The sequence below is a fragment of the Athalia rosae genome, chromosome 4 (assembly GCF_917208135.1).
Source record: "Athalia rosae chromosome 4, iyAthRosa1.1, whole genome shotgun sequence".
NCBI classification, from domain to species: Eukaryota; Metazoa; Arthropoda; class Insecta; order Hymenoptera; family Athaliidae; genus Athalia; species Athalia rosae.
This window is the reverse complement of record NC_064029.1, coordinates 14,798,092-14,822,676: the sequence shown is the minus strand read 5'-3', so window position 1 is coordinate 14,822,676 and position 24,585 is coordinate 14,798,092. Positions and strand designations below refer to the sequence as shown.

Sequence of the window (24,585 nt, the reverse complement as noted above, 5' to 3'; positions counted from 1 at the left end):
TCAAAAAAATATATTTCAAGATTTCAAATTGCTACTGAACATTTTTAGAAATGGAAATTATTCAGGATGAAGCTGCAATTGATTTTGCAAGATTAGAATCTACTATACGCAACAAATTGATCGAATTGCAGTTGAAAACGGTGCTACTAATGTATTATTTAATTTCCAAATTTTTATATTGCATTGTAAAATCAATATTCATATTAAATGATCTCATTTATTTTCGAAATAGAAGAGCTTAGAAGAAACTCAGCAGCAGCTTGCACAGGCACGGCAGTCCCTATATGAAATGGAACGAAGAAATGAAGAGGCCAGACGAGATATCGCATTGATGCAAAGCCAATTAGATGTAGCTATGACAGCGATGAGGCACTGGGAAGAAGAAAAAACTTTAAATAGATGCCAGCAAGTACAATCGAACATGCATTCAGAAACTGTTCTAAGAGAGAGGGACTCTCTTCTTCAACAAACAAAAAATTTACAGTTAGAAAACATGATACTGCAACAGAAGATTCACGAATTTGAGACTATAAATGCAAACAGAGAACCACTTCAAGATACCTTGACACAATTGAAAAATAAAGTATTATTGGTCGTAAACGCTGCTAATAGGTGCATATTAGGATATTTGTAATTTACAGTTGAACATGAATAATGCTGTTTCATTCATATATAAATATCAATAAAAGTCAATTTAATTTCAGTGAATTTCCAAAGCTACGCCAGGAGCTTGAAGAGTTACAAAAATCTTTAGAAAATACAAATAAACTTAACGGGCGACTCCAGGCTGCAGGGATGTGTGCACACGGCATACAACAAAAACTCAAAATGAGAATTGAGGAGTTGGAGAACAAATTGGATACAGTTTCCCCATTTCAATATTGATTTCGTCGAATATGGATCGTTGAGTATTGTGTAGGCGTTTCGCCGATTCCGACTTCGTGAATTTTTTCGAAAATATAAGCAGGATTGGAAAGAGAGGGCTTTGTCAACGAACACACACATAGGATTAATATAAAATGTATTATCGTATGTATATTCAAATCTGTCGAACCGAATCAAAAGATTAAAATGCGAAGATCGATAAGAATATGTAAGAAGCTGTGACAACAATAAGCAATAAATGACTTCTTCTATAGTTACTCTGTACATAAATCCCCACCCACAGTTACACAGCATAAAATCTCCCGGTTACCTAAATAATTTGCTAATGCATGAATACTTTCGTTCCATGCGCGGATTTCTTTGATGCCTTTGTCACTGTACACGAACTGATGAAATTCGAGGACAAGAGATACGAGAGTAGCTTAAGAATCGAGGGCAAATTTAATGATAGCATATCAAATCTTCAACAAATAGTATAACTTTACCAAAACTATGGTCTTCAGGAGCAATCACAGTGCGGGCACAAAGGCAAGGAGAAAAAAAATAATAATAATAAAATAAGATAAACGAATAAGTATAACACATTGTACACGAGTCTCATGCTCTTGAAAGTTTCAATTTGAATGTGTGGGGGAATAACAGAATGTAAGTTGGTCGTTTTTTCCCTGATCCTTCGGTCAGTAAAAGGATTTACAATTAATAATTTATAAAAAACACCACCCAAATGATGAAACAAGTTTTTGTTGTCAAAGAATAAAATGTCGGAGTGCAATATCGAGCAAGCGTGTAGCCTCGTTGAACGTTAATTTTGTTCGACAAAAATAACGTAAATTGATGATAGAAGTACATGAATGAGCCTCGATAAACTGTGCTTGTGGCTTGGTGGGTCAAAGTATGGAACAACGAGCGAGCCAGACTGGTGGCTTTCTCGATATCTCTGAAGCTCTCAACGGATGACCACTCGACTTGGTTGGATTGGATGCCTCCTGTTGAACAGAGAAATTAAAGATGAGGACAAGGATTTTGTAGTTACCTCGAATATGATCTCTAGCGATAAGTCCAACAGATCAATTTATAAGTATGTTAACACATATATTAGTGAGAAACATCAAACTTCTATTGGTGACTTATGTTTATGCACATTGAGGTACAAATTATTATATACAAATCAGTAAGAATCATTTGAATTGGGTGAGATTATTCAAAGCATCAAATTGTGAGAAAAATGTTAGGGGTTAAAATTATAGGAGACAGAATAGAGCTAGAGTTACCTTCTGCCAATATAGACCCGCACCGTACAGAGAGAAAGAGACATGGGAAACAGAGAAACATTATTAATATACACATATTATAAAGTATGATATCATACAAATGGAACAGGACTCACAGTCCATATTTCTGCAACTTCTACGACTAATGTTTAAGCATTGAGGGTTTCATTAGATCAAACTTACCAATTTTTTTTCTGTTTTGGCCTTAATATCACGAGCCAAGGTATAGAAAGCCTCCTCAACATTAATACTAGCCTTGGCCGAGGTTTCCATAAATTTAATACCATATTCAACAGCCAATTGTTCTCCTCTTTCTTTTGAGACCTGCCTCCTGTCTGCTAGGTCGCATTTGTTACCCAAAAGCATTTTTTCAACATCAGCTGATGCATTTTCTTCGATGTTACGAATCCAGTTCTTTATATTTTCAAAACTTCTTTCATTGTTCACATCATAAACCAACATTATACCCATTGCTCCACGGTAATATGCCGTTGTTATCGTTCTAAACCGTTCTTGCCCCGCTGTGTCCCTATGAGAATAACAAAAACACATGTGTCAACAACTCAAAAACTTTAATCACAACTGCAGTAGTTTATCAATTGGAAATGATACCCATGAGGACAAAAGCGAGAGGGAGGTAGCAGAAGATATTATCAAACTCACCATATCTGTAGCTTTACTTTCTTGCTGTCCAGCTCGATAGTCCTGATCTTGAAGTCTATGCCTAAAATGAGGAATGCATGAAGTAAACGGTTGGCATTCGAGTTGCTCTTGAAGTAGTTTTGAGATAATTATAGATGACACAATGTACTCTTTGTTTCATGGTGAATAAGATTAATGTCAAAGAAGACTTAGAGTCTTGAGACACACCCTTGGTAGGAAATAATTGAAGAGGAGTCATAGGGGAAAATACACATCCGTGTAAGTATGAAATATAAAACGAGGAGAAAAAGTTTGATAAGAGTATAGTAGGTACACAAGCAAAGATTTTAGATACGTGTGTATATAGTATATACATACCGATCGTGGATATGAAGGTCGTGTTGAAAGCATCCTCCGAAAATCTGAACAACACACAAGTCTTGCCTACGCCCGAATCTCCGATTAGTAGCAATTTAAATAAATAGTCATAGGTCTTTGCCATTTTAATTATTACAATATTATTCAATCACAAACTATCTACACTATTTGATTCGCCGTGCCCGGATGTTTCGTCTTCGTGTGGTGGTGGTGGTAGATCTGGTGGTGGTCAAGACAGCTGGTTGTTATACCCGTATACGAGTCTTCCCGGAAATCTATCCACCGTAGATGCCACGCATTTATCAAGGGATAATAGTAACCGAGTTACTCGGCCCAGTTGTCTATAACAGCTACCAATATTCAACTACAGCTTATATTATCGCAGATCTCGTCTGCCCGCAAATTAACAAAGAATATTAATCACATAAAACATCTGTCACAGGGAAGCGATGACAGCCACTTCAACTTCACAGTGAAATTTTATACCCTCCAGTTTGTCGACCCTGACTCCGAATTTAGCTTTAAAATTTAGATATTTTCCCTTGCAATATTGGTAGAACGGTCTGGTGATATCAGCGTTCTATACAGAAATGCACGGGCGAGACCTCAAATGGGTGAATAAAATGTTAAACAATCAAATCTAGATTACCTTTCATTGGTAATATAAACCATTAGCTGGTATTACGTTAACAAATGTCTACAAAAGATTACTTTGAATTCGGTGAAAACCAAGAGCAGCGCGGTTTCTGTTGATGGGGTGTGATTCTTTCTGTTTAATTTTCTATAAAATTCTAATACATAACTCTTCACTCATAGAATTGTTATCTTTATCGTTATTTTTGCTGAATCTTCAAGAATGATTAGTACTACTTAACCAACGAAGCAGGTACGTAATAGAACCTTGTGTTTAGAACCATTAGAACATGCAATAAATTGCTCAAGGTAAATATTTGAATGTCACTACAGTATTGGTCATTTTACAATAAAGTTACAATATTTAGCGGCAATTGCGGATAATTTCTGGGCATTGTAGTCACATATTGAATGTCTTTAATGAAAACAAAAAGAATTTAGTAACAATAGCAAAAAAAGAATCATTATGTGCTGCTTCAAAATTTACATAAGCCGACACGTGGGATACATGCGGGTTTTTATTTACCGTATGTGACGTTTAAACTGCTTGGCCATTCGTTGCTTGGTAATAACAATATACAGAAATTTACGAATAAAACATTTTGCGATTGTTGTCAATGATCTTGTCGGCGCGATTTTTCCACGTACACTTTCAATATACATTATCTTAAATCTTTTGTGGTATGCACTTATTCCAATGTATACTTCACCTTGATGTGCATATAATGTGTTTTATATTAACACGGCTATGTTGAATGATGCCATTCAACATATGAAATATACAGATGGCTAAAAGAAGTTGTGTGCTGTAAACACTTGAGTAAATATAAGGCATACATATCCTAATCCTTCATGAGTCTTGAAAACTCATTACTCAGCTTATTATGAAAACATAGGTATTAAGTTTGCGGGCTCACTAGTGACAGCCAACTCAGCAGTTCTTTCTTCGTTCGCAGTTGGAGGTACAGCGACTTGATCATTCTGATCATATAAACACTCATAGGCACACCGCTTTCATTACTCAAGACTTGGATGGTACATTTTTTCTCCTTGATTTGGATTAGGCTCTTTACGTAAAATAAAAGTAAAAAAGAAGTTTTCTTAACGGTCCATCAAGGATTTGAAACACCTGTCCAAATGGATAAAAAGTTGTTTGACGAAGTCATATCCAACCTGCGGGCATGTCTTTTGTCAGCAAAGGGGGGTGTGTCCTTTGCAGCACTAAATAGTAAGATTTGAAGAATATTTTCCATATAAATACGCAATTAAAGAGTTGCCCATTATTTCCCATGTATGTTGGAATTTTTCCCTACTAATTTCTGATGTTTAGGTGACTACAGACAATTATTAGGAGAAAACATTCCATATCAAAAGCTTGGCTACACTTCACTTGAGGAGCTTTTGAATGATATTCCTGGGCTTATCATCACTAGGAAGGGCGATGGCTGGAATGTGTCAGCAAAGCCTACACAAGATACCATTCACCTCACCACTATGATCCAGAGACAAAAATCTGCATCAACCCGGAAACGTTCACGTAGAAGAGTGAGACATTCAAACTTGTGAATTTTTATTCCTACACAGTTGATCGTTTGGTGATTTTGCTTTCCAATTCGTTTTACAGGGTGATGCATACAGAAGAATGGGAAGGTCAGGGAGACCGCCGGTAGCTCACAAACCAGCCCAGCAAACTATGCACCTTAGAAACCAACAACAGTCAACCCCTGTTGTTAAACGAAAGTATGTGCTTCATTGGAATCTGTTCAATTCTGTTTTTTCACCGGCATTAACTATGGTCATCATTTCTCGTATTTGATTCACAGCTTAAAATCTCACAATATCACTCCGCTGATGTCAATTCCAACACCGTTTTCCACGCCAATTAAACAACCAGCAGAGTTAAAGATTTCTAAGGAACAACCTTTTCAGCAGCTCAAACCCTACAAGACACTTAGTGAAAGATTGATGTACAAACCAACAATAAATCCACCTGAGCCAGAGGCAGTAACACCTACTTCGCTTTCTGCAACCAAACTCCTTCCTGGCATACAATTCGCTTCCAGCTCGACTCCATTGCGGACATCAGTAAAACCTGTAAGATATCGTACTTTTGATGACAGTATTTGAGTTTCTCTTCTGAACGCTTACTTTTCTGATTGGAAAGGCAGCAACGGGTCAATCTCCTGGTTCAGATAATCACGGTCCTTGTAGAGAGCTGCAACTTTTGACCAAGTCCATGAAATTACCAGATCCGGTTTACAGAATTGTCCCGTGGCTGCACAAACAACAAAAACAGTCTTTCTACAGTTGTCGAGTCCAGGTTTTAATTTATTAACTATGCTACTAGTGTCCAAAATGTAAACTACTTTTCAAAACGGATCGTACGTTTTAATATTTAATTTGTACTTGCATTCTCCGTTATAGATTGGTACTCACAGTTATACAAGTTATCCAGAAGAAAGCACAACACCAGAACAGGCAAAGACAGTAGTCGCATCAAAAGCTTTCCTGGAGCTTGCCGCGAACGGCCGTCCTTCAGAGACTATGAATAGGAATCTGATCAAAGAACGGGTATTGCAGATCATAGCTCGGCACGATAGCGGTATCTTCCAGCATCAGTTACCGATTTACTACAAAAATCAGTACAACGAAAACCTTCCAAAGAATTGGGAAAAACATATAGAAATGTATTCCGAAATATCCCAGAAGAGTGATGAAAATTTCACTATACTCAATTATGTTCCCGGGAATGAGGTCGGCGTCTCTGATAAGGTATTTAATTTGCTTCCATTTAGTTTTCGTCCATTCAAGTATCCAGTAATTTTCATTGCTCTTGGTCTACACAATCAAATTTTTTTTTTTTTTCAACAAAAGGTATCTGCCAACCTTATCTCAAGAATCGATAAGATGCAGCTAAACTCCATCAGAGATTCTGTTCCTGGAGTCACACAACCACCAGATGAAGAATATTGGGACGTCTGCATCACAACTGTAATTAGCACCACTGAAATATGGGCCAGATTGATCAGTGATGAGTACAGCGTGAGTGAATAATCAATTATCTATCATCATTTGCATTCATTATCATTTGCACGGAAAATATTTTTGTCTAGGTGAAATTCCAGAATATGACGAAGGACTTGGAAACCTACTACAATATTACAGCAAATAAACTTGCAACTTCGAACGTCAAGGTGGGAAATTATTATGCCGTTTGTGATGAAGATTCGTGGCAGAGAGTAAAATGCATCGATTTTAAAGTAACAACTGGAACGGCAGTAGTGTTTTTCATCGATTATGGCGATGAAACTTCTGTACACTATAGCACACTCTATCCTCTGGAACAAAAATTCTGTACAGTCCCTGCACAGGTAATGTATACTTCTCCATTTCGATCAAAATTTCGTATGGTTTCAATCAACTGTTGGAGTTTAGGCAGTTAAGTTGCGCCTTGCTGAGTTTGAAGAATTCAGTGACTGTGATGAGGTGAATACCTACTTGGAAGAACTGCTAATGGATCAGATGCTTGTTGCCCAAGTGCTGAGCTGCAAATCTGTCGCAGACAAAGTCATGGCAAGCGTTATACTTTATGACACGAAATCGAACACTGATGTGAATCTGAATGAAATTCTGTTCAGCAAAATGGAACACGGTATTCTCCAACCAAAATTGATCCGGGTACTTTGACACTTCTGGTAAATTATTGCAAAAATTTCAGTTTCCCGAATTTACAAATTATCTCTTATTTTCAGGAACGTCGAGTATCTGAAGTCTTTGTAACCCATGTTATGGATGATGGAACAGTATTCTTGAATGCCTCTTCTCACAGTAGGCGGTATCTCCGTAATATCATGGATTCTATAGTACGTTTTGGCCTAACAGCAGAGAACATAGAAAAGAGTCAAGCGAAAGAAGTTGAATATGGAAAGATCTACTTTGTTCAGTCTACAGAGGATGGCAATTGGTATAGAGGTATTGTCACCCATGTACTGGCTGACAGCAAAGTGAAAGTCTTCGCTATTGATGTAGGAAAAAGCATTACTGTTGAAAGAATTAGTCATCTTCTTGTACTTGACCAACTCTCAAAAATTCTGGCCAAATATCCGCATCAAGTAGGTTTTTGAAAACTTTGTTTGAAAAATTTTATAAATCGTTCAATTCAAATTTTTTTTTTCAATTCTACTTGTCATTGAATGCTCCCGTGAATTCCAGGCAGTGAGTGTACGCCTACACGGCATACAACAATCGGCATGTAATCGGGATATAGTAGCAAGACTAAGAATGCTTGCTCCTCCGAACGAGTTGGTGCTTGCTAAAATCATTAGAGCAGACTCTGAATCATCACGTCCGTCTGTCGAGTTGTTCAAACGTCTTGAACCAAACAATATCCTGATATCGATCAACAATACTTTGGCTATAGATCCAGAGCTTGAAAGGTAAATTTCTCATCTTCGATCATTTGAATGTTCATTGCAGCTGATCCTGGAATAAAAAAAGAAACTAACAACGTTTCATAGAGTAAACTAACACTGCTATTTTACACACATGTTTAGATCTGAGAACGTTAGTAAAAATGACGTTCAACCAGAGCAGAATTTGGAAAAGACAGTGTCAAGACAAGGGCTAACAAACGATGGGGAGAATTGCGTTAAGTACCCGAAGCTACTAGTTATTCCAAATCGTGGTAGCTACTTTGACGTTCACATTAGCTCGGCTCGTAGTCCGGATAGTTTTATCATTCAGCCCTACCAAGATCAGGCTAAACTTGAGGTAACGTATCCAAATTAGTTCAAAAATACTCTGGAGTCACAATTCACATGGTGAAAAACGATTCACGTGATTCATGATTTTAGACTTACACGAAAATTCTGAGATTTAAATAGCCAATGTGTCATTTCAGACAATGATGTTAAAACTGCATGAAGTTTACACTAATTACAGTGGACCCTACCCGCCATATGACTCAATCAGAAAGGGAAATTTATATGCTGTTAAGCATGATGGGTGGTTCTATAGGTAAAAATTTAACAAAAAATCCAACTTACTTGGGTACTTTATCGATTGTAAATGTCATGCTCCTATTTAAATCATACCACTTTCAGAGCTTGCATTGATAAAGTAATGACTGATGAGATGGTCTCAGTATACTTTTGCGACTTTGGCAACTTCATCATCATCAATTTTGATCAACTTCAGCCGCTCGATAGACAATTTCTTGATTTACCGTACCAAGCAATGAAGGCAAGGCTCTCAGGTAAGTGAAAATCTGTAATAAATTAGTCGATAAATCCATTCTAATCCTAGGTACTAGTAAACTAGATCAACGTAAGTTTTTATTCCACAGGTGTGCAACCGATCAAGAAAAACTGGTCTGATGAAGATCGCCTGCGATTCCAGCAACTTGTAGTCAACAAAGACTTTGTTTCCATTGTTATAGACTCTCGTCTAGACCCCCTACACGCTGATCACTCCGTTCTGAGCTTGCAATTGATTGACGTAAGCGGTGCGACGGACGTCCATGTCGACAAAGTTTTAATGATAGAAGGACGTGCGATTGCTGTTGAGCAATGTTAAGAATATTTAACGCGTAAAACTGAGCTTCAACAATGAACATCTCGTCCTTGTTTTATTTATCGTACGCATTAGTCAGACATTGATGGATGAGACTGATACATATATTCTGTGCTTTTTTCCAATCATTCCATATGTTTTTGTTCCTACCTTGTTTCTTCTTTTGGTATTGTCTCCTTCGAAGGGCAGGAAGTTAGAATTAGGAAACTGCTACCCTGTTACCAATATAATCATCATCGATCAAAAGAACTGGATAATGTTAATCTAGAATAAGCCTTACTTACTTTTATTGAATTTATTTTTGTACTTATTGTTACCATAAGTAATATGAGAAGAGTTATTGCTTTTTGAAAATAATTTTTATAAAAAATATGTATACTGTTGACAAAATATAATTATTGTTATGAGAACTCGGAAAAATTGTTGAGCGTCAATTTGCGCCCAGCATTCAGTAGAGCACCCTTTATCAAAAGTTCGATTTTGTCCCTTGTTGGGAGTGAAATTTCACAGATGCATTAATTTTTATTGTTTGGTTACAGGTATTAATAACTTTTATGTTCAGTGAAAATTACGTTGTGAATTTAATTTAATATTGAACATACTTCAAACTTACAGTTCTTTACAGCTGTGATATTTTTATAACAGTATCTTTTGGACATATTGTCGTATACAGAAAGAGAAAAATGAAAGTGGATGATTTGAATTTCTCAAAGCTCATCTACTTCCATAATTTTTTGATCGACATATTCTTCTCTGAATCTTTCTGCATCACCTTGGCTACGGCCATTTCGAAATCCTCCTGGGTAACATGGACCCGACGTTCTCTGAGAGCATACATACCAGCCTCAGTACAAACACCCTGTAATAATCAAATTTATTCATAGTAACTGATTCTAAAAAATCTGCACAGCAAGTGGAGGAATACAGGTATCATTATTCATTGGAGATAACAAACGGAAAATTTACTTTAACTTCTGCACCAGAAGCACCAGGCATGAGCTCAGCAATTTTCCTCAAGTTTATGCCGCGAGTTAAATTCATTTTCCGTGAATGAATTTTAAGAATGTCAAGTCTAGCTTCTTCGTTTGGTGGCGGAAATTCTATTTTACGATCAATGCGACCAGGACGTAATAATGCTTGGTCTAAGATATCGATCCTGTTTGTTGCCATTATCACTTTTATATTCTTGGTGGCCTCAAAACCATCCAATTGATTTAGAAGTTCCAACATTGTTCGTTGAACCTGAGGGAAAGACTCTGATTGTGTACAAGCTAGACATTTGAAAATTTTCAGATTAGAACATAAATACCTCACTATCTCCACCAGACCCAGATTCAATTCGCGAGCTACCAATGGAGTCAATTTCATCCATAAAAATTATAGATGGCGCGTGTTCTCTAGCCATCACAAAAAGCTCTCGGACCATGCGAGATCCTTCACCTATAAATTTCTGGACTAGCTCAGAACCAGAAACTCTGATAAATGTGCATTCAGTGTGATGAGCAACTGCTCGAGCTAATAGAGTTTTACCGGTACCTGAAGGATACATGACCATGAGATTATTAACAATTTATCGATGGGCATTATTTCTTCTCCAACTTTTGACTTACCCGGTGGGCCATACAGTAACACTCCTTTGGGTTGTGCAATACCCAGAGCATCAAATAGTTCAGGATGTTTAACAGGAAGTTCGATTACTTCCTTGATTTCCTTGATCTGCTTGTCAAGACCACCGACCATTTCATAGGTGGAGTCAGGAACCTTTTCAACCATCATGAGCGACACTAATGGATCGACTTTGTTTGGTAAAATTTTGTGCAGTGTATAACTTTCATTACGCAAAGCAACTCGGGAGTTAGGTGTAACATCATTTATGTCAATGTTCTTGTCTAAATCGACAACAAATTTTCCCTCTGGATGGACTTTCACCAATACTTTTTTTTTATCCATAGGCTTCACTACCTCTCCGACATATGATCCTTGTTCTTGAAGAAGTTGCAGTTCTTCACGTAACATGCGAACTATAATTCAATGTAGAAATCAATTGATTTCATCTACTCAATGGGCCACAATGAGACTAGACAATAGTTCTTGTCCATACTAGAATGTTTATGAAAACTACATTTTAACTAGGTTCAAAGTTGGGTTACAAACCTTTGGCATTGAGCTCATTGCGCTGAGCCTGGAGACGGCGAAGGTTTTGGCTTTTTTCAGCAACTATTAGTTGCAATTCTTCGATTTTCGTAATATAGTAGGGCTTAAAGCCTTCACCCTTCATATTTTTTTCGTCGATTTCCATCTGAAGTAGCAACAGTAAAGTAGTTTAGTTCGTTCTAACAGAGTAACAGGTTAAAAAATTATTACACATACCTTAGTTGTGAGCGTCATTTTGCGCTCGAAAATTGGGTACAATTGTTCGATGAATGAAATGGATGTTCCCCGAACCTTAAAGGCTCAAGTGTTTATTAAAAAGTGAGAAAAATATTGATAACTCTCTGCTCTCCGGCTAAGCGAAAGCACGAAGGCAGAATCACAGAATAGAAACCGCTTGTCACTGCGTGTACCATGGAGTCGAAATTCCCTAGAACATACATATGTCAAATCAAAGAGCTTGAAGTTGCATCGAATACGAACGCATCCTACTGCTGCAATATTTACAAAAATATCCGCTAGGTTTTGTGGTGACTCGAAATACGAGCGAGAATGGACCATGCTCTCTGTGACCATGTTTGCCGTTTTACCTCCATAAGTTGTGAAACTTTAGAGCAGATTGGCGACAAATTTTTAAATAAATACTGAATTTTGACACGGTCGTGACCAAGACATACGAAGTTCATAAAGTTGAACTGGTGTTACGTTTTATGAAGGATTCAAGTATTAGCAATATAAACTCGTATCTGACTTAAAATCAGAAGCCGCTAGTTCACATTTTCCTGGTAAACGCACGTGAAACCTATTCTTACGATAGCCACCGTTAGCGATAAATTAGTGAAAAAAAAATACGCGTTTAACAATGTTTTGGAATACTGATTAACAACCGCATATCCTTCGCAACAAGTGTCTTCTATCAAAAGAGTTGTACTTTCGATTATTTTTGTTTCAATTGTGCCTGTCAAAATAGGCTATAATGAAATCAATGCATAACCGTAAACCCCAATGTACTACATTCTCGACATGTGATATACTTAACTAAATTAATGAATAATAATAATAATCGTGAAATAAATATCTTCTAATCAAGATGAAAGCTTTTAGCAATCATTCTATATTGCATTAATCTGACCAAAGGTCTCTACACGTGCGCTTACGTCGATGATCTCATGTGCTTCGTGCTTGTTAAATAGCGAAAGTCGACAGAATTTGTAACGGCCTGTAGATCCTGAGGGATGTGGTAGTTTCTTGGCGGGAGATATGGCATCAATATAGCATCCATCAAGAGGTTATTCCGTCCGAAACTCGACACTGTTTCAAAATTTTTTCTACTTATTTCTGAGTTAAACAAAATAATCTAAAAGATGGATCTTGAACAAAATTTTGTACTTAATTTTACATCGGTTGCTGTCGCATTTGTGACAACAATAATCACTTTTGTCACTGTTGCCCAAAAGTTGAAGTGAGTCTGAATACAGCAATGTTCGATTCATTGTATTCTCCTTGATGTATATATAATGCTCCAATTGAAATGTTCCCAGGAACAGATGGCCTGTCAAAGTGAATTGCTGGTTCTGCAATAATGACTCAAAAATTTATAGACAACAACGTGACTGGTGGCTCTGCTCTTTTTGTGAACAGCATAATGGATTTACTAAGGTACCTAGTAGCGAAGATTGTCAGATAATAGCCTAAGTTTTCTTCATTTTTTCATTAGTTACAAACCAAAAGCCTCCAAATTTTTGATCAAAGGCAATAAATTTATACATACGGTCTTTAGTTCTTACACTTCTATTAGATTGAATTGATTAAACATGTTTTTTCTTACACTTTTCACAGAATGGGGATTACAACTTTGAGATACCTGAACAATATAAAAGCCCAGCAAAGAATTTTGTACGATACTCAAAGCTATCTAGTGCAGAACGGTTGGATGGTAATAATGGACTTTGTGTGAAGTGCAACAAAAATGAAGAGAAGAAAATGTTGGAGCTGGCAAATTTTGAACCTTCTAACCACAATGAATATAACTTAGAACTGGATGTTTTCAAACAACATTTAGAAGAAAAATATAGTTTGTGCCCAAAGTGTTCTAAATTTGTTGAAGCAGTGCTGAGTAAACAGGCCTCATGGCTTTTACAGTACAAAATGGCATTCTTCAAGAATAAACCGATTCAAAACATAATCAATGTAAGAGAAAAATCCTTAAATCCAATATCTTTCTAGGACTTCTATTTCAATACTGTGTACTAAGAAGATCTTCCTTTTGCAGAATGGAGAAAAGTGGGAACGTATATTCCGCATTTCATTAATACTCTTAAATTCCATTCTGCTTTATGACTTTGCGTTCTGGCCACTTCCAATTGTAGGAATGCTACTACAGTTAGGTGCGTGTCTGGCAAGCCCGCCTAATAAACAGGGCCTCGATATGGTGGCAGCATTTTTTTGGGTCTTCATAATCCTCCTGTTGCCATTCAAAGAACTGAAACTATTGAAAATTCATCTACAGAATGCATGGTTTGCAATCGAGTTCGTAACACAACATCATGTGGTAAGTCCACCTCTTGTTTATATGCTAACATGCTAGTTCGGTTTTGCCAATTTACAAAGGATGACAACGATGATCCTTGTCAATAAACTAGCTAAAATGCATTGAATATCATAAATTTACAGATGGTGGGATTAACTGTAATTATTGGTCTAATGAATGTGAGATTGAGTTCATTTACCGTTGGAATGAAGCCGATTGTATCTTTGAAGAAACTAGAATCACCCAAAAATAAGAAGCTCCAAGCAATACCGCCCATTCCGAGAGCAGCAACGATGGCGTCGTGTATGGCGGAGAAAGCTATTGAAAATGATAATCCAAATATCAAACACTGCCGATCACCTGTCAACATAACAAATTTGTTAATGACACCTGTTTCTGTTGAAACACCGATGCCTATCAAACCAACATTATTTATGCAAAATTCTGGGTAAGAACAAATTCCAAATCTTTATTCAATTGTGTTCACAGCAGTGATATTCACTGTCTCTTGATTTGAGTAATTACAATTGGAGTAAAAAGTTTTTTTGTTTTTACAGGATGTTTGATAAGGATCCTATGGGAACCAGACTGCCTCTTCCAAACTATTGCATGAAACAGAATCAGAATCCTTATAGTTCAAATAGTTTGTCATATCGATCGTTTGACGATAAAACATCTTTAAACGAAAGTCTGAGTACACTGAGCACACTATCTCTGAGTAATAGTAATCGCAAACAGATATCAAAGATTCCGGAAATATTTCAAACCAAAGTGTATGATAGCGCAAGCCCTGATTTGTTTACGAAATTGAACAAATCACCAAATAGAAAATTCGTCCTCAGTCCCCCCAAGCTCAAATCTGTTACGCAATCGTCTTGGGTAGCTGGTGGCTACTGGCAGGCAGGTATGGACGTACCGACATTATCTAGATCATCTAGCCAAAGCTCTGGTTTCGGTTCGATTGGTTCTAACTTTGTCCATTCTAGAGAACCTTCAGTTTACAATGACTATGATCGATATTCCGTAGTCTCTGACATGACACAATGTTGTCATATGTCGAGACATCTCAGTGCGAATTCACTAAATTCTTGCTGTCGCCAAGGGTCTGCATTTTCATTTCAAAGACCGGACAGTCCAGTCAATAGACAGTTTTCAAAAGTTCCTACAAAAACCACGGTAAACCACCAGAGTATGCCTTTGCTACAAAATTTGCATCAAACAGATCAACATTCGCGAAGTCAGGTGACTCAGGTCACAAGTAATAATAGCGATAGTAGAGATGTTCAAGAAATACCGAGGCAGACAATTCACACCACAGTCCTAACTAGTCCTATTTGGTTACCTGTCTTGTTGTGTGGATCTTTAGTCTTTAATATGATAGTGCTGTGCACTACACTTCTACGTTGAACTGGATAACTGTTCAAAGTAGACTAATATTTGATTGAATTCATTGTTTTTAATCTAGATAATTGCAGAGTTTAGATAGACCGATTATTCATCCATGTCTTATTCATTTTAGTTTTTGAGCAATTCAATTTGAATCAACGAGTTGATGTGTATTTACTTTCATTTAAGCGTGATCTAACTGCGATTAATTTAAATTTCTCGCTGAATAACTGCCACTCTTTAGGGAATATTTTGAAATTATGGAGAAAATTTTTGCAATTATTTGCGAAAACTTAAGTTTGTTGGAGTCATTGATTATTATACTGACTCTAAGAATTGAGAAATATTTTAATTTGATTTAGGAAAGCGGCAGCTGAGCTAGTTTTGAGCGAATGCCAATTCGGATTTGTGTCATGTCATGAAATATGTGATAACGTTGGGGTAACGTCGATATTGTTTTAAGTCCGGATAGTTATTCATAGATAGAGAAAATTGAACATAATTTTCAGTAACTTGCTCAAGCATGTGTTTGCCGCTAATATAACTAAGAGAACATGATAAAATTTTCAAACTTTATTTGTTATATAATTTCGTTTATGAAACTAGAATAAGTAATATTTGTTGTTAGTTAAAACCGTTCTCTTTATTATGCAAAAGCAAAATGTATTCAACAATACTGCTAGTATCAAGTAAAACATGTATTTTTTATTTCTTTTCAAACATTTACTTTCCCGAAGCTTCTAAATAAATAAAATAAATTTTGAAACGATAAGAAAGCTCAATGGTATACGCCTTCAAGGTGTTCAGAAGAGAGTAGGAAATCGTCTAAATATCTACCGATTTTTCGACAAAGTAGAAGATCTGTATGACCCATACCATACCGAATGTTACCGGCAATCCAAAACTGACCCGTGTCTGGAAAGGAAGGATTTGACGTAAATGTCCGTAGGTGATACTTTCACGGTAATATCTCTACTACCGCGGCAAATGAAATCTTGAAAATGTAAGCTTGTGTTCTATTCTTCTTTTTAATCGAAATCTATTATTAAAATTACTAGTATATTTTTATAGAATTATAATGAATGCAACAAGTCACGCTACTTTATTATTGTAGACAAAATATTTATTGAAACGTTACATATTAATTCCTTCGCAATTGTTTCAGAGTTTTATCAGCGAACATAATTTTTTAAACTTCTGCAATAATCAAGGAATGGTTTTCTCGCGTTTGAAATACAATTTTTAACGAAGCTCAACAGCACCACACAGCACTGGAAGATTTCTCTTACTTTTATGTATTTTAACAATTGAATACAATATTTATCAAACTATAATGTATGTTATTTTCTTCTTTCTTTAAATAAATATGAAAAATAATTTTAAATACGCTCCAAACTATTGGCTTCTACTTTTAAATAATGTTACATCCACATCAGTTCTGAGCCGAAATTGTGATTATTACGTTACTCTTAAATTTTGTTCACATTTATCAAAGTCAGCATTAATACTCGACTATTTAATAAATAATAATTAATTAATCCAACGCTTGTCTTACGAAAAAAAATATCAGTATACACGCATATCACAAAATTCATAGTTTATACACCTGCTATACAAAGTTACAGCTTTCCTTTAGGTCAAAAATACTTGAGCGTTGAATAATTTTTCAACGCAGGGCTGGTTCCATGCTGGTTCTCAACCACAGTTGTGTTTAAAAATGCGCGACGCGACGTTATGGCTACACGGTCATTTCCTAGAGCCATAGTAAGTGGTAGATACCGAAGACATTTGTCCAATTTTACCCTGCATGTATAGGGAATGGGACTTATTATGGATCCTGAACGCTACCAGATTTTCAAAAATTATTCCACCATGTAAATTTGATTATGCTGGGTCTTACAGGCGCTAAATAAAAACGAAGTATTTTATGTTCAATCTTTCCAATTTTTAAAAGAATATTAACCAAATTGTGACATACCGATTAGAAATAATTGACGGACATTTCAACAATTCGTATAAATGAAGTCCTTTAAAAAAATATTATTCAGATTACAATATTTTGCGAAGCGCATTTCCATAAATAACATAACGACAATAGCGCTCCTTATCTCTGGGTGAATGATATAGGACGAAAGAAACCACTGGGAAATTAAACTTTACGGAATATCATTGACGAGGTCAAGCACCTGGCAATTAGGAATAACAGGAAGGTTTATCAATACGATGATTCGTGAATTTTTCTAAACTTAAATGACACATAAAACGTTATAATATTGTTCGGTTACCGCATTACGCTCTGGGATAAAAGCGATTCGCCGCAAAAGTGAGAAAAACCATGTCATCGGCAACTATTGCGACTACGAATGACACCTAATTTTTAAAATATGGGTACATTATAATTATCGTAGTAATATGTAAATTAATTCAATCATGGGGTGCTAGGATAATTAACAACAATAATTTTATAGAGAATTTTACCTCGACCCTTTCGTAACAATAATTATAAACTCACCCTTTACGGTAGGGGATATATTTAAAGGTTTTTTTGTCCACTTTGGGAACCTGGGCAACTAATCTCAGCACTGAGCTATGTCGACTCAGGATTATCACGACTCAAGATGGATGGATGGTTCTTAAAAATAATCGAGGTGAAGATCGGCCATTTCCCTGTGTTCTAACTTCGCTGAAATCGTGATAAACCCGGGTATTACCTGTTGATTAGTTGCCCGAGGGTGCGACTTATCGGAATTATAACATTCCTTTCGTTTTATACGTTTAGAATACCTATGTATGTACATATCACAATTATACTAGGACTTGAAAAAATGAACGTGATGAATAACGTAACATAAAGAAAATGAACCCTAAGTTAAATAGTGCAATAAATCTTATATTGAAATAACGAAAAGTTTCACGTTCATAACGTAACTAACAGTAAGATTAATAAACGTTATATTCAATTGGCTAAATCGTATATGAAATGAGCAACGTTTTTTATATATCTTTTATAAATGCAGACAATATCTTACCAGAAGAATTAACTTCGTATATATGCTAAGGCACCAAATAGAATCTGTTCAAACTAATAGATATCTTTTAAAAAGTTCGTGAAAAAATATATATATATATATATATATATATTATACATAGCATGATGCCTAAAAAAACCGTTCAGTGGGATATTTTGAATTACAGATCTGAGAATCGGCCGGAAAGTAATTTTCATCGATGATTTTGCTGAATCAATAAACGAAAGTTTTCAATCAATTCATCTATGAGTTTCGAAGGCGTTAAACAAAGAGGCAACTGCTTTTTCACTGACGAATGTTAGCACGTAAAAGTCGCGTAGTTTTCACTGAACCAATTCTTAATTATTCCAGTGAAAACTATGACTGCGATCTAAATTTAGGAGATAAAATGAAATAAGGTAAAAGTATTTGCAAAGAGTTTGGTGTATAGGAATGGGCCCAATGATCTGCAAGTTGTCAATTCCGACCAAACTTTTGCATTTCATTAGATGAGTAACCGTTGCGTGGTAATGATTGGCTATGCCAAAATGTCAATCAAATACTTAAGCAAACAGTTATGTGCTAATATCGAAATGATGATGAACTCGATGAAGCAAAAAAAGACAAAAAATTATCCAGAATACTATTTCTGCAACATTTTAAGGATAAACATAAGAATAACCATAATTAATGAGAGTAAAAAAATTTCATCACACTGTCCCAATATGCTCATACGTTTGTAACGAATTTTCTGTATCAATGAGGACTTACTTCTATTGCGAGACCCAACCTTGAGTAGATATAGAATCGCTGTGCCGAAATTCTGATTTCGAATAGGGATACATGAATAGGGTAGTTACCTATTCTCTTTTTATGGAAACTACCCTCGCAGCGACAACAAAGAGAAGAGAAAAAAATCATATTTTTGTCAGATGCATTCGATACGGGATCCTGATCATGACCGGGGTACGTCCCCTCAATTACATTGCGATATAGCTTTCGTATCTCGTAATTCTGCTGGATCTTTCATTGATTCGTCGGAGCTTTTATGGGGATCAAAGATCGATCCGTCGTCCGAAAATTCTGCACCCAAGCGCAGATCACGGGCATCTACACGTTTAAATTCACGGACCTGAAATCAAATGAATTCTTGGTTGTTTAACGGACCGGCGAATACGCTAATAGCGCCGTTATGTGCTGGACAGTCATCCGGTATAATTGATCAAAGTAATTTTCAAAAATAAAAAATCTGCAGCATTACCTTTTTGTGCGATTTCTTTATCGACTCTATTTGCATCGGCGGTTTTGATCGGTTTGGTGGAGTTTGAACTAATGATTGAGAAGCCGCATTGTTGCCGTCCGTCCTCGGAGATGCAATTCCGCTGCTTGAACTCACGACATTTTCAACGTCCGAATTACTAATAGATTCGTTAAAATTATTGAGGCTGATTTTGTCAGTGGTGTCGAATATTGACCCATCGTCCGACAATTCCGGGTCATTGCGAGTTGAGTTCCGTCTTTTTTGCTCACGAACTTTCTTGTGCGAACGTTTTATTGAATCAGCCTGCCTCAGTTTCAAGTAACTTATCACCTTCGGACAATTCGGGGGAGTTTTGTTTATCCGAATTGGGGAATAATTTGTTTCCTTTTCGGTAGACAAATTCTCGCCGCTAGTCGATGGTTCAGGATCGTGATCATAGTTCTCTGTAGTTAAATCTGTATTTGTATCGTTGCATAAATCACTATTTTCATCGGCGACATTCAAACTTCTTCGTAATCTGCTATTTTTCTTATCTTTCTTGTGGGACTTTTTAATGGAGTTGATGTTAAAAATCAGTTCTGCAGTCGATCGATTCTGAGGGGTTGACCGTCCGTTGGCACTTTCAGCAACGGCATATTCTTCGCAAACGATTGAATCGGAATCATTTTTTTTTTCGGACATGTTTTCTCTGCTTGTAGAAGGGGGTGTAGTGAAAAAGTTTTCCGGCAATATAGGAGTACACGCCAGGGACTCACTAAGTGGTGGCTGAGGGTCTTCTGATTCACATTTCAGAGGCGAGATTCTTTTAATATCGGTTACTGTATGCAAGGATCTCCGCTTCTTGATTGGCGTGAAAATCTTAAATTCTTCTTCAGCGCTCTCGTATTCCATTGAAGAGGACTCCATAGGAGATAAATCAACTGAAGAAGCACTCGTTCCAGTTTCATTCATAGAAAATGATTTTTTTCTTTTATTTGGGGTGGATTTTTCCAATGGTGATGCATCACTCGCTGAAGACTCTGTAGAACGATCACAAGGGATCAATTTATCGGGTGTAGCTGAAATTAATTCTGTATCAGATACAACCGGAATGGTAGAAGATTTGCGTCTTTTCGATGCGAATCCGTTGTTAGGCGTCGATAAGTTGTCGGTCGATCCTTCTTGATCCTCCCTGTTGAAATATTTTTGGCGTTTCTCAAATTCCGTAACAATTTTCTGGTGTTTATTTTTTTTGTGGGATTTCTTAACAGAACTAAATTGTCCCAATAACAATCTGCTGGAATTTACGTTCTCTGGTGTACCAGCTCGGGAAACATGTTCAGGGTTATAATGATCACTTGGGCGACTCGAGTCTTGATTTTCTTCGTAACTTCCGCTTGATGATAGAGGAGATACGCTCGGAGCTTTTTCCAAAATTATTAGCGGCTTAATGAAAATCTTTTTGTTCATGTCTTTGTTCTTCTTATGAGATTTTTTTATGGAATCGGTCATTATTTGGTCCAGAACATTTATTACATTCTCTGGTGTAACTGGTCTATTCTGATTTCCGTCTAACTCACGGTTACTACAACTGTGCGAAGTTTCGTATTTTTTCGGTGAAATTAGCTCTAGTTGATTGGGTGATAATTTAAGCCGTTCTTTAGAATCATCCAAGTCATCGGACTTGGAGTGATCATCATTACAACTCATGATAGATATCGAATGCTCGGAATTTGTATCACGCTCAAATTTAAGTTCATGGGAGTAATCGAGATTTGTTCCACAACTAGTGAGCTCTTCTATAGAGTTGTTGAATAAATTTGTTTTACTACCCTTGTCCTCTTGTTTAAAAGAAATTATACCAAATCCTGAACTATCATTGCTGTGAACACTTGAATCAAGCTGTGAATTGTGTGAAATATCAGTCTCACAAACTTGTTCCCGTTCTTTCAACTCTGTGTAATCAAAGATTGATCCTGAGTCTGAGATTTCATCCTCGGAATTATTGAGAATTGCTCGTTTTTTACTTTTATCTTTTTTATGAGATTGTTTGATAGACCCTAGACTGTAAGTTGGACTTGGATAAGTATCATTGGTAATTGGTGTCACAGGCCTCTCTTCAGAATGAGATAAAATGATGGGATCTTGTGTTAAATCATCTGTCTGATGATAATGTTCTCTTGATTCAATGATATGTGATTTTTGCGATCGATGACTTTGCCGCTCCTGTAAATAAATTAAATCAAACAGATATGTTAGATATCCAAATCAAGCAGTCAGGATGAAGATCAAAGTGAGCATTGTTAAAAATCAACTAAACCATTCAACACACCTTTTTATGACTCTTTTTGATGGCGCTCATACTTTCTGGTACAAATTGGAACATATTTTCTGGGGTAAAGGGCCTCTCATTCTTCTCATCATTTACAAAATCTTGTAGCAAATTCCTGGGAGTGCTGACTGCATCAATATTTTTTGATTTTCTTCCGCTTTGTTTATTGCTTTGCAGGTCAGCAGTTTCGGCGTGAGCTTTCAGATCATTAATGAATTTCTCCCTTGACATTGGGGTTCTATTCATCGAACGAGAGGTGTTTGTATTCAAAGTCGGGCTCGGGGTGAGATAGTTCAATGATTTTTTAACATTCCGGTTCTTATGAGATGGAGTTTGATTTTGATTTTCATCAATCGAGTTGATGGATGAACCTAAACAACTACTTGAGTGAGAACCATTGGAACTGGAGCTAAAATTCAGCGTTTTATTTATCTTCACTATTCTGTTTATGTTAGACTCAAACTTTGGCGATCTTTTATCGCAAAGACTCTCTGATGAGCTGAACATTTTCTTGGGGCTTGGACTTGAGTCAAAGTTTAACGTTTTATTTATTCTCTTAGCTCTTATATTTGAAGGACTGAAGTTGATATTCAAAGATCTCAATATTTTAGCCGACCTTGTTAAATATTTTTCATTGCAAAGTGGACTCTCTTCAGAATCACAATTAGGTGATTTGAAAACGTTGTCATGTCTGGATGAACCAATTTCAAAGTTCAAAGATCTGTTTATTCTGTATTGATACAAGCTTCGTTTTTTTCTTGGCAAGGATCTGCTGAGTGGCCTTGTGCCAGTGAAACGATTTTTAGCAACGAGTTTCACGTCTTCGGGCGGACTACATTTTATATCAAATTTCTGGCCCGTTTCTATGTTACAAAATGCAAAATCATCATCAGAGTTTGTTTCTTCAAATGATTCTTCCAAGTTCTGTTTTTCATACATTATGAAAATACAACTACTGTAGGCTTTTAAACCTTGTTTCTGGTTCGAAAATAACAATGAAGTGTTTTAATTTGATTATGACTTCATTTGAACATGAGAGCCAATTACCTGAAAATAAAAATAAATGGGACGTCAATATTACTTGTAATAAAAGTATCAGACGCACATCAATATAAGCAACATAATCATGTGTCAATATCGTCAGGATTTAGTGAACTAATAAAATATTTCCAAGTGCAATAGGTTGCAGGCAATGACCTGTAGGTCGTTGATACTACCACCCCAATTAAATTCCAGCTGCTGTGATTTATCATTACAAACTGTCATATTCTATCATCAGAAATTACAGGAAAGCAAGAATAGTAGTCGCTTGTAAACAAAATCAGTAAAATTTCTTCAAGGAAAATTAAATCTTTACATTGGTATCTGTTGCCCTGTTATTGAATACAAGATGAACAAAGGTCTGAACTAAAGGAGAGACTTGAACTCAAAGACCCAAGTGGATGAGACTGGGTGTAGCATCTCGAAACTAGAAAGCACCGTTTATAATAAAAACTATCACTTAATGTAATCGGTGGAACTTCAGGGTACATAGCAAAATAAAAATCATGCGAATCATGGTTAGGAACGCAGATATTCGAGTTAAAGTGTTAAAAGTAACTTTGCGTATGTCAAATGATCAGAGTAAATTCAATACAGCGCAACAGGCTGTTGCGTCGAGTGGAGTCGTGGGGAAGGAACAAGTTGTATTTACGCTGTTAGAAAGAAGGGCGAGAAATCTGATGAAAATAGATGCTCATTGCCGAATATTTTTTACCTCTACAGTCCAACTGGTCAACACCTTTCGAAGCGGCTTAGCACAGCGATATATAATGTGTAATAAACTTCGTCTTTAACACTTATTACACGGGTTATTTAAAACATAAAATCTTCGCAGGCAACCACACACGATTACTATTCTCGCTCCGGGCGTCCTATGCAACTGGTTCATGGGTTCGTCCCCACGACGACACGTCGGTCTCGTGGTTCAATGGCGTGTAGAGAAGGGGGCGCAACGATAGTTTAAAAGTCTATTAAAATCCAACTAAGAGACCGTTTAATTTTGAAATTCAATTATAACTAACTTCGTTGAACCCTTATTGGAATTTTGAATTTTTTTCGCAGTCTGAAAGCTTTATTGCTACAATTATGAGCTCCTCGTTTACAATGCAGTCAGTTAAAGCTACTGGCTGGCATGAGCGCATTTCCGGCGCGATAAAATACTTATAATAAAACACTTTAATAAAAATAGATAACAATCCCTTGCTGTAGATGATGCGCTTGTAGTAAAAAGGCTTGGCGACGAGTTTAGATGTTTTTGAATATTTTCAGCTCTCCAGATTCATGTTTCGAAATTTTTAGGCCCAGAAATCCTCACCATAGATACCTGTTAAGATTCTACATGATCTATCGGTATTCGGCCTAAAGAAATCTGAAATTTAAGAATCCGGTTGAGGATCTCTGCTGACCATAGTATGGGGGTCTCCCCCACGCCTACAAGGCGACTTACTGCAGCAAGGATGAATTTGTTGTGTGTAGGTATTTGTGCAGCTCCCACTTGAGCTTGACCATACGCTACG

At 36.5% G+C, this 24,585-nt stretch overlaps 6 protein-coding genes across 11 annotated transcripts; 3 read left to right on the top strand and 3 right to left on the bottom strand.

The window, feature by feature from the left end:
- Position 1: 1 nt before the first annotated feature.
- Positions 2–1,138, top strand: LOC105687645 (myomegalin-like). The gene is made up of 3 exons (XM_012403448.3): positions 2–140; positions 233–612; positions 705–1,138. The coding sequence occupies exons 1-3, from the start codon at positions 51–53 to the stop codon at positions 883–885; spliced, it is 651 nt and encodes a 216-aa protein (XP_012258871.1). The 5' UTR covers positions 2–50; the 3' UTR covers positions 886–1,138.
- Positions 1,005–3,797, bottom strand: LOC105687646 (ras-related protein Rab-8A). Of its 2 annotated transcripts, XM_012403449.3 has the most exons (5): positions 3,177–3,797; positions 2,820–2,880; positions 2,340–2,685; positions 2,157–2,159; positions 1,005–1,871 (listed from the first exon to the last, which is right to left on the bottom strand). In XM_012403449.3, exons 1-5 carry the CDS (start codon positions 3,298–3,300, stop codon positions 1,773–1,775), a joined length of 633 nt encoding a protein of 210 aa, XP_012258872.1. In that variant the 5' UTR covers positions 3,301–3,797; the 3' UTR covers positions 1,005–1,772. The 2 variants fall into 2 exon arrangements, with proteins under 2 accessions (XP_012258872.1, XP_012258873.1); XM_012403450.3 differs by lacking the exon at positions 2,157–2,159.
- Positions 3,798–3,877: 80 nt separating this feature from the next.
- LOC105687642 (tudor domain-containing protein 7A-like) lies at positions 3,878–9,790 on the top strand. Of its 5 annotated transcripts, none has more exons than XM_048654333.1 (17): positions 3,878–4,062; positions 4,766–4,844; positions 4,927–5,037; positions 5,140–5,354; positions 5,434–5,549; positions 5,633–5,903; positions 5,974–6,129; positions 6,234–6,581; positions 6,684–6,851; positions 6,923–7,180; positions 7,245–7,487; positions 7,562–7,921; positions 8,022–8,245; positions 8,363–8,579; positions 8,710–8,825; positions 8,912–9,063; positions 9,154–9,790. In XM_048654333.1, the coding sequence occupies exons 3-17, from the start codon at positions 4,947–4,949 to the stop codon at positions 9,381–9,383; spliced, it is 3,165 nt and encodes a 1,054-aa protein (XP_048510290.1). In that variant the 5' UTR covers positions 3,878–4,062; positions 4,766–4,844; positions 4,927–4,946; the 3' UTR covers positions 9,384–9,790. The 5 variants fall into 5 exon arrangements, with proteins under 5 accessions (XP_048510290.1, XP_012258867.2, XP_012258868.2 ...); XM_048654334.1 differs by lacking the exon at positions 3,878–4,062 and adding an exon at positions 4,264–4,374; XM_012403444.3 differs by having other exon boundaries at positions 3,882–4,062; positions 4,766–5,037.
- A 158-nt stretch (positions 9,791–9,948) lies between these two features.
- Positions 9,949–11,893, bottom strand: LOC105687644 (26S proteasome regulatory subunit 8). Its single transcript, XM_012403447.3, has 6 exons — positions 11,751–11,893; positions 11,535–11,679; positions 10,991–11,401; positions 10,690–10,916; positions 10,347–10,622; positions 9,949–10,239 (listed from the first exon to the last, which is right to left on the bottom strand). Exons 1-6 carry the CDS (start codon positions 11,766–11,768, stop codon positions 10,099–10,101), a joined length of 1,218 nt encoding a protein of 405 aa, XP_012258870.1. The 5' UTR covers positions 11,769–11,893; the 3' UTR covers positions 9,949–10,098.
- Positions 11,894–12,851: 958 nt separating this feature from the next.
- LOC105687667 lies at positions 12,852–16,155 on the top strand. The gene is made up of 6 exons (XM_012403479.3): positions 12,852–12,993; positions 13,073–13,190; positions 13,371–13,721; positions 13,804–14,082; positions 14,205–14,509; positions 14,619–16,155. Exons 1-6 carry the CDS (start codon positions 12,896–12,898, stop codon positions 15,466–15,468), a joined length of 2,001 nt encoding a protein of 666 aa, XP_012258902.2. The 5' UTR covers positions 12,852–12,895; the 3' UTR covers positions 15,469–16,155.
- Positions 16,156–16,548: 393 nt separating this feature from the next.
- On the bottom strand, positions 16,549–23,968 carry LOC105687664. The gene is made up of 4 exons (XM_012403475.4): positions 23,784–23,968; positions 22,028–23,074; positions 19,717–21,921; positions 16,549–19,587 (listed from the first exon to the last, which is right to left on the bottom strand). Exons 2-4 carry the CDS (start codon positions 22,964–22,966, stop codon positions 19,432–19,434), a joined length of 3,300 nt encoding a protein of 1,099 aa, XP_012258898.2. The 5' UTR covers positions 22,967–23,074; positions 23,784–23,968; the 3' UTR covers positions 16,549–19,431.
- Positions 23,969–24,585: the final 617 nt, after the last annotated feature.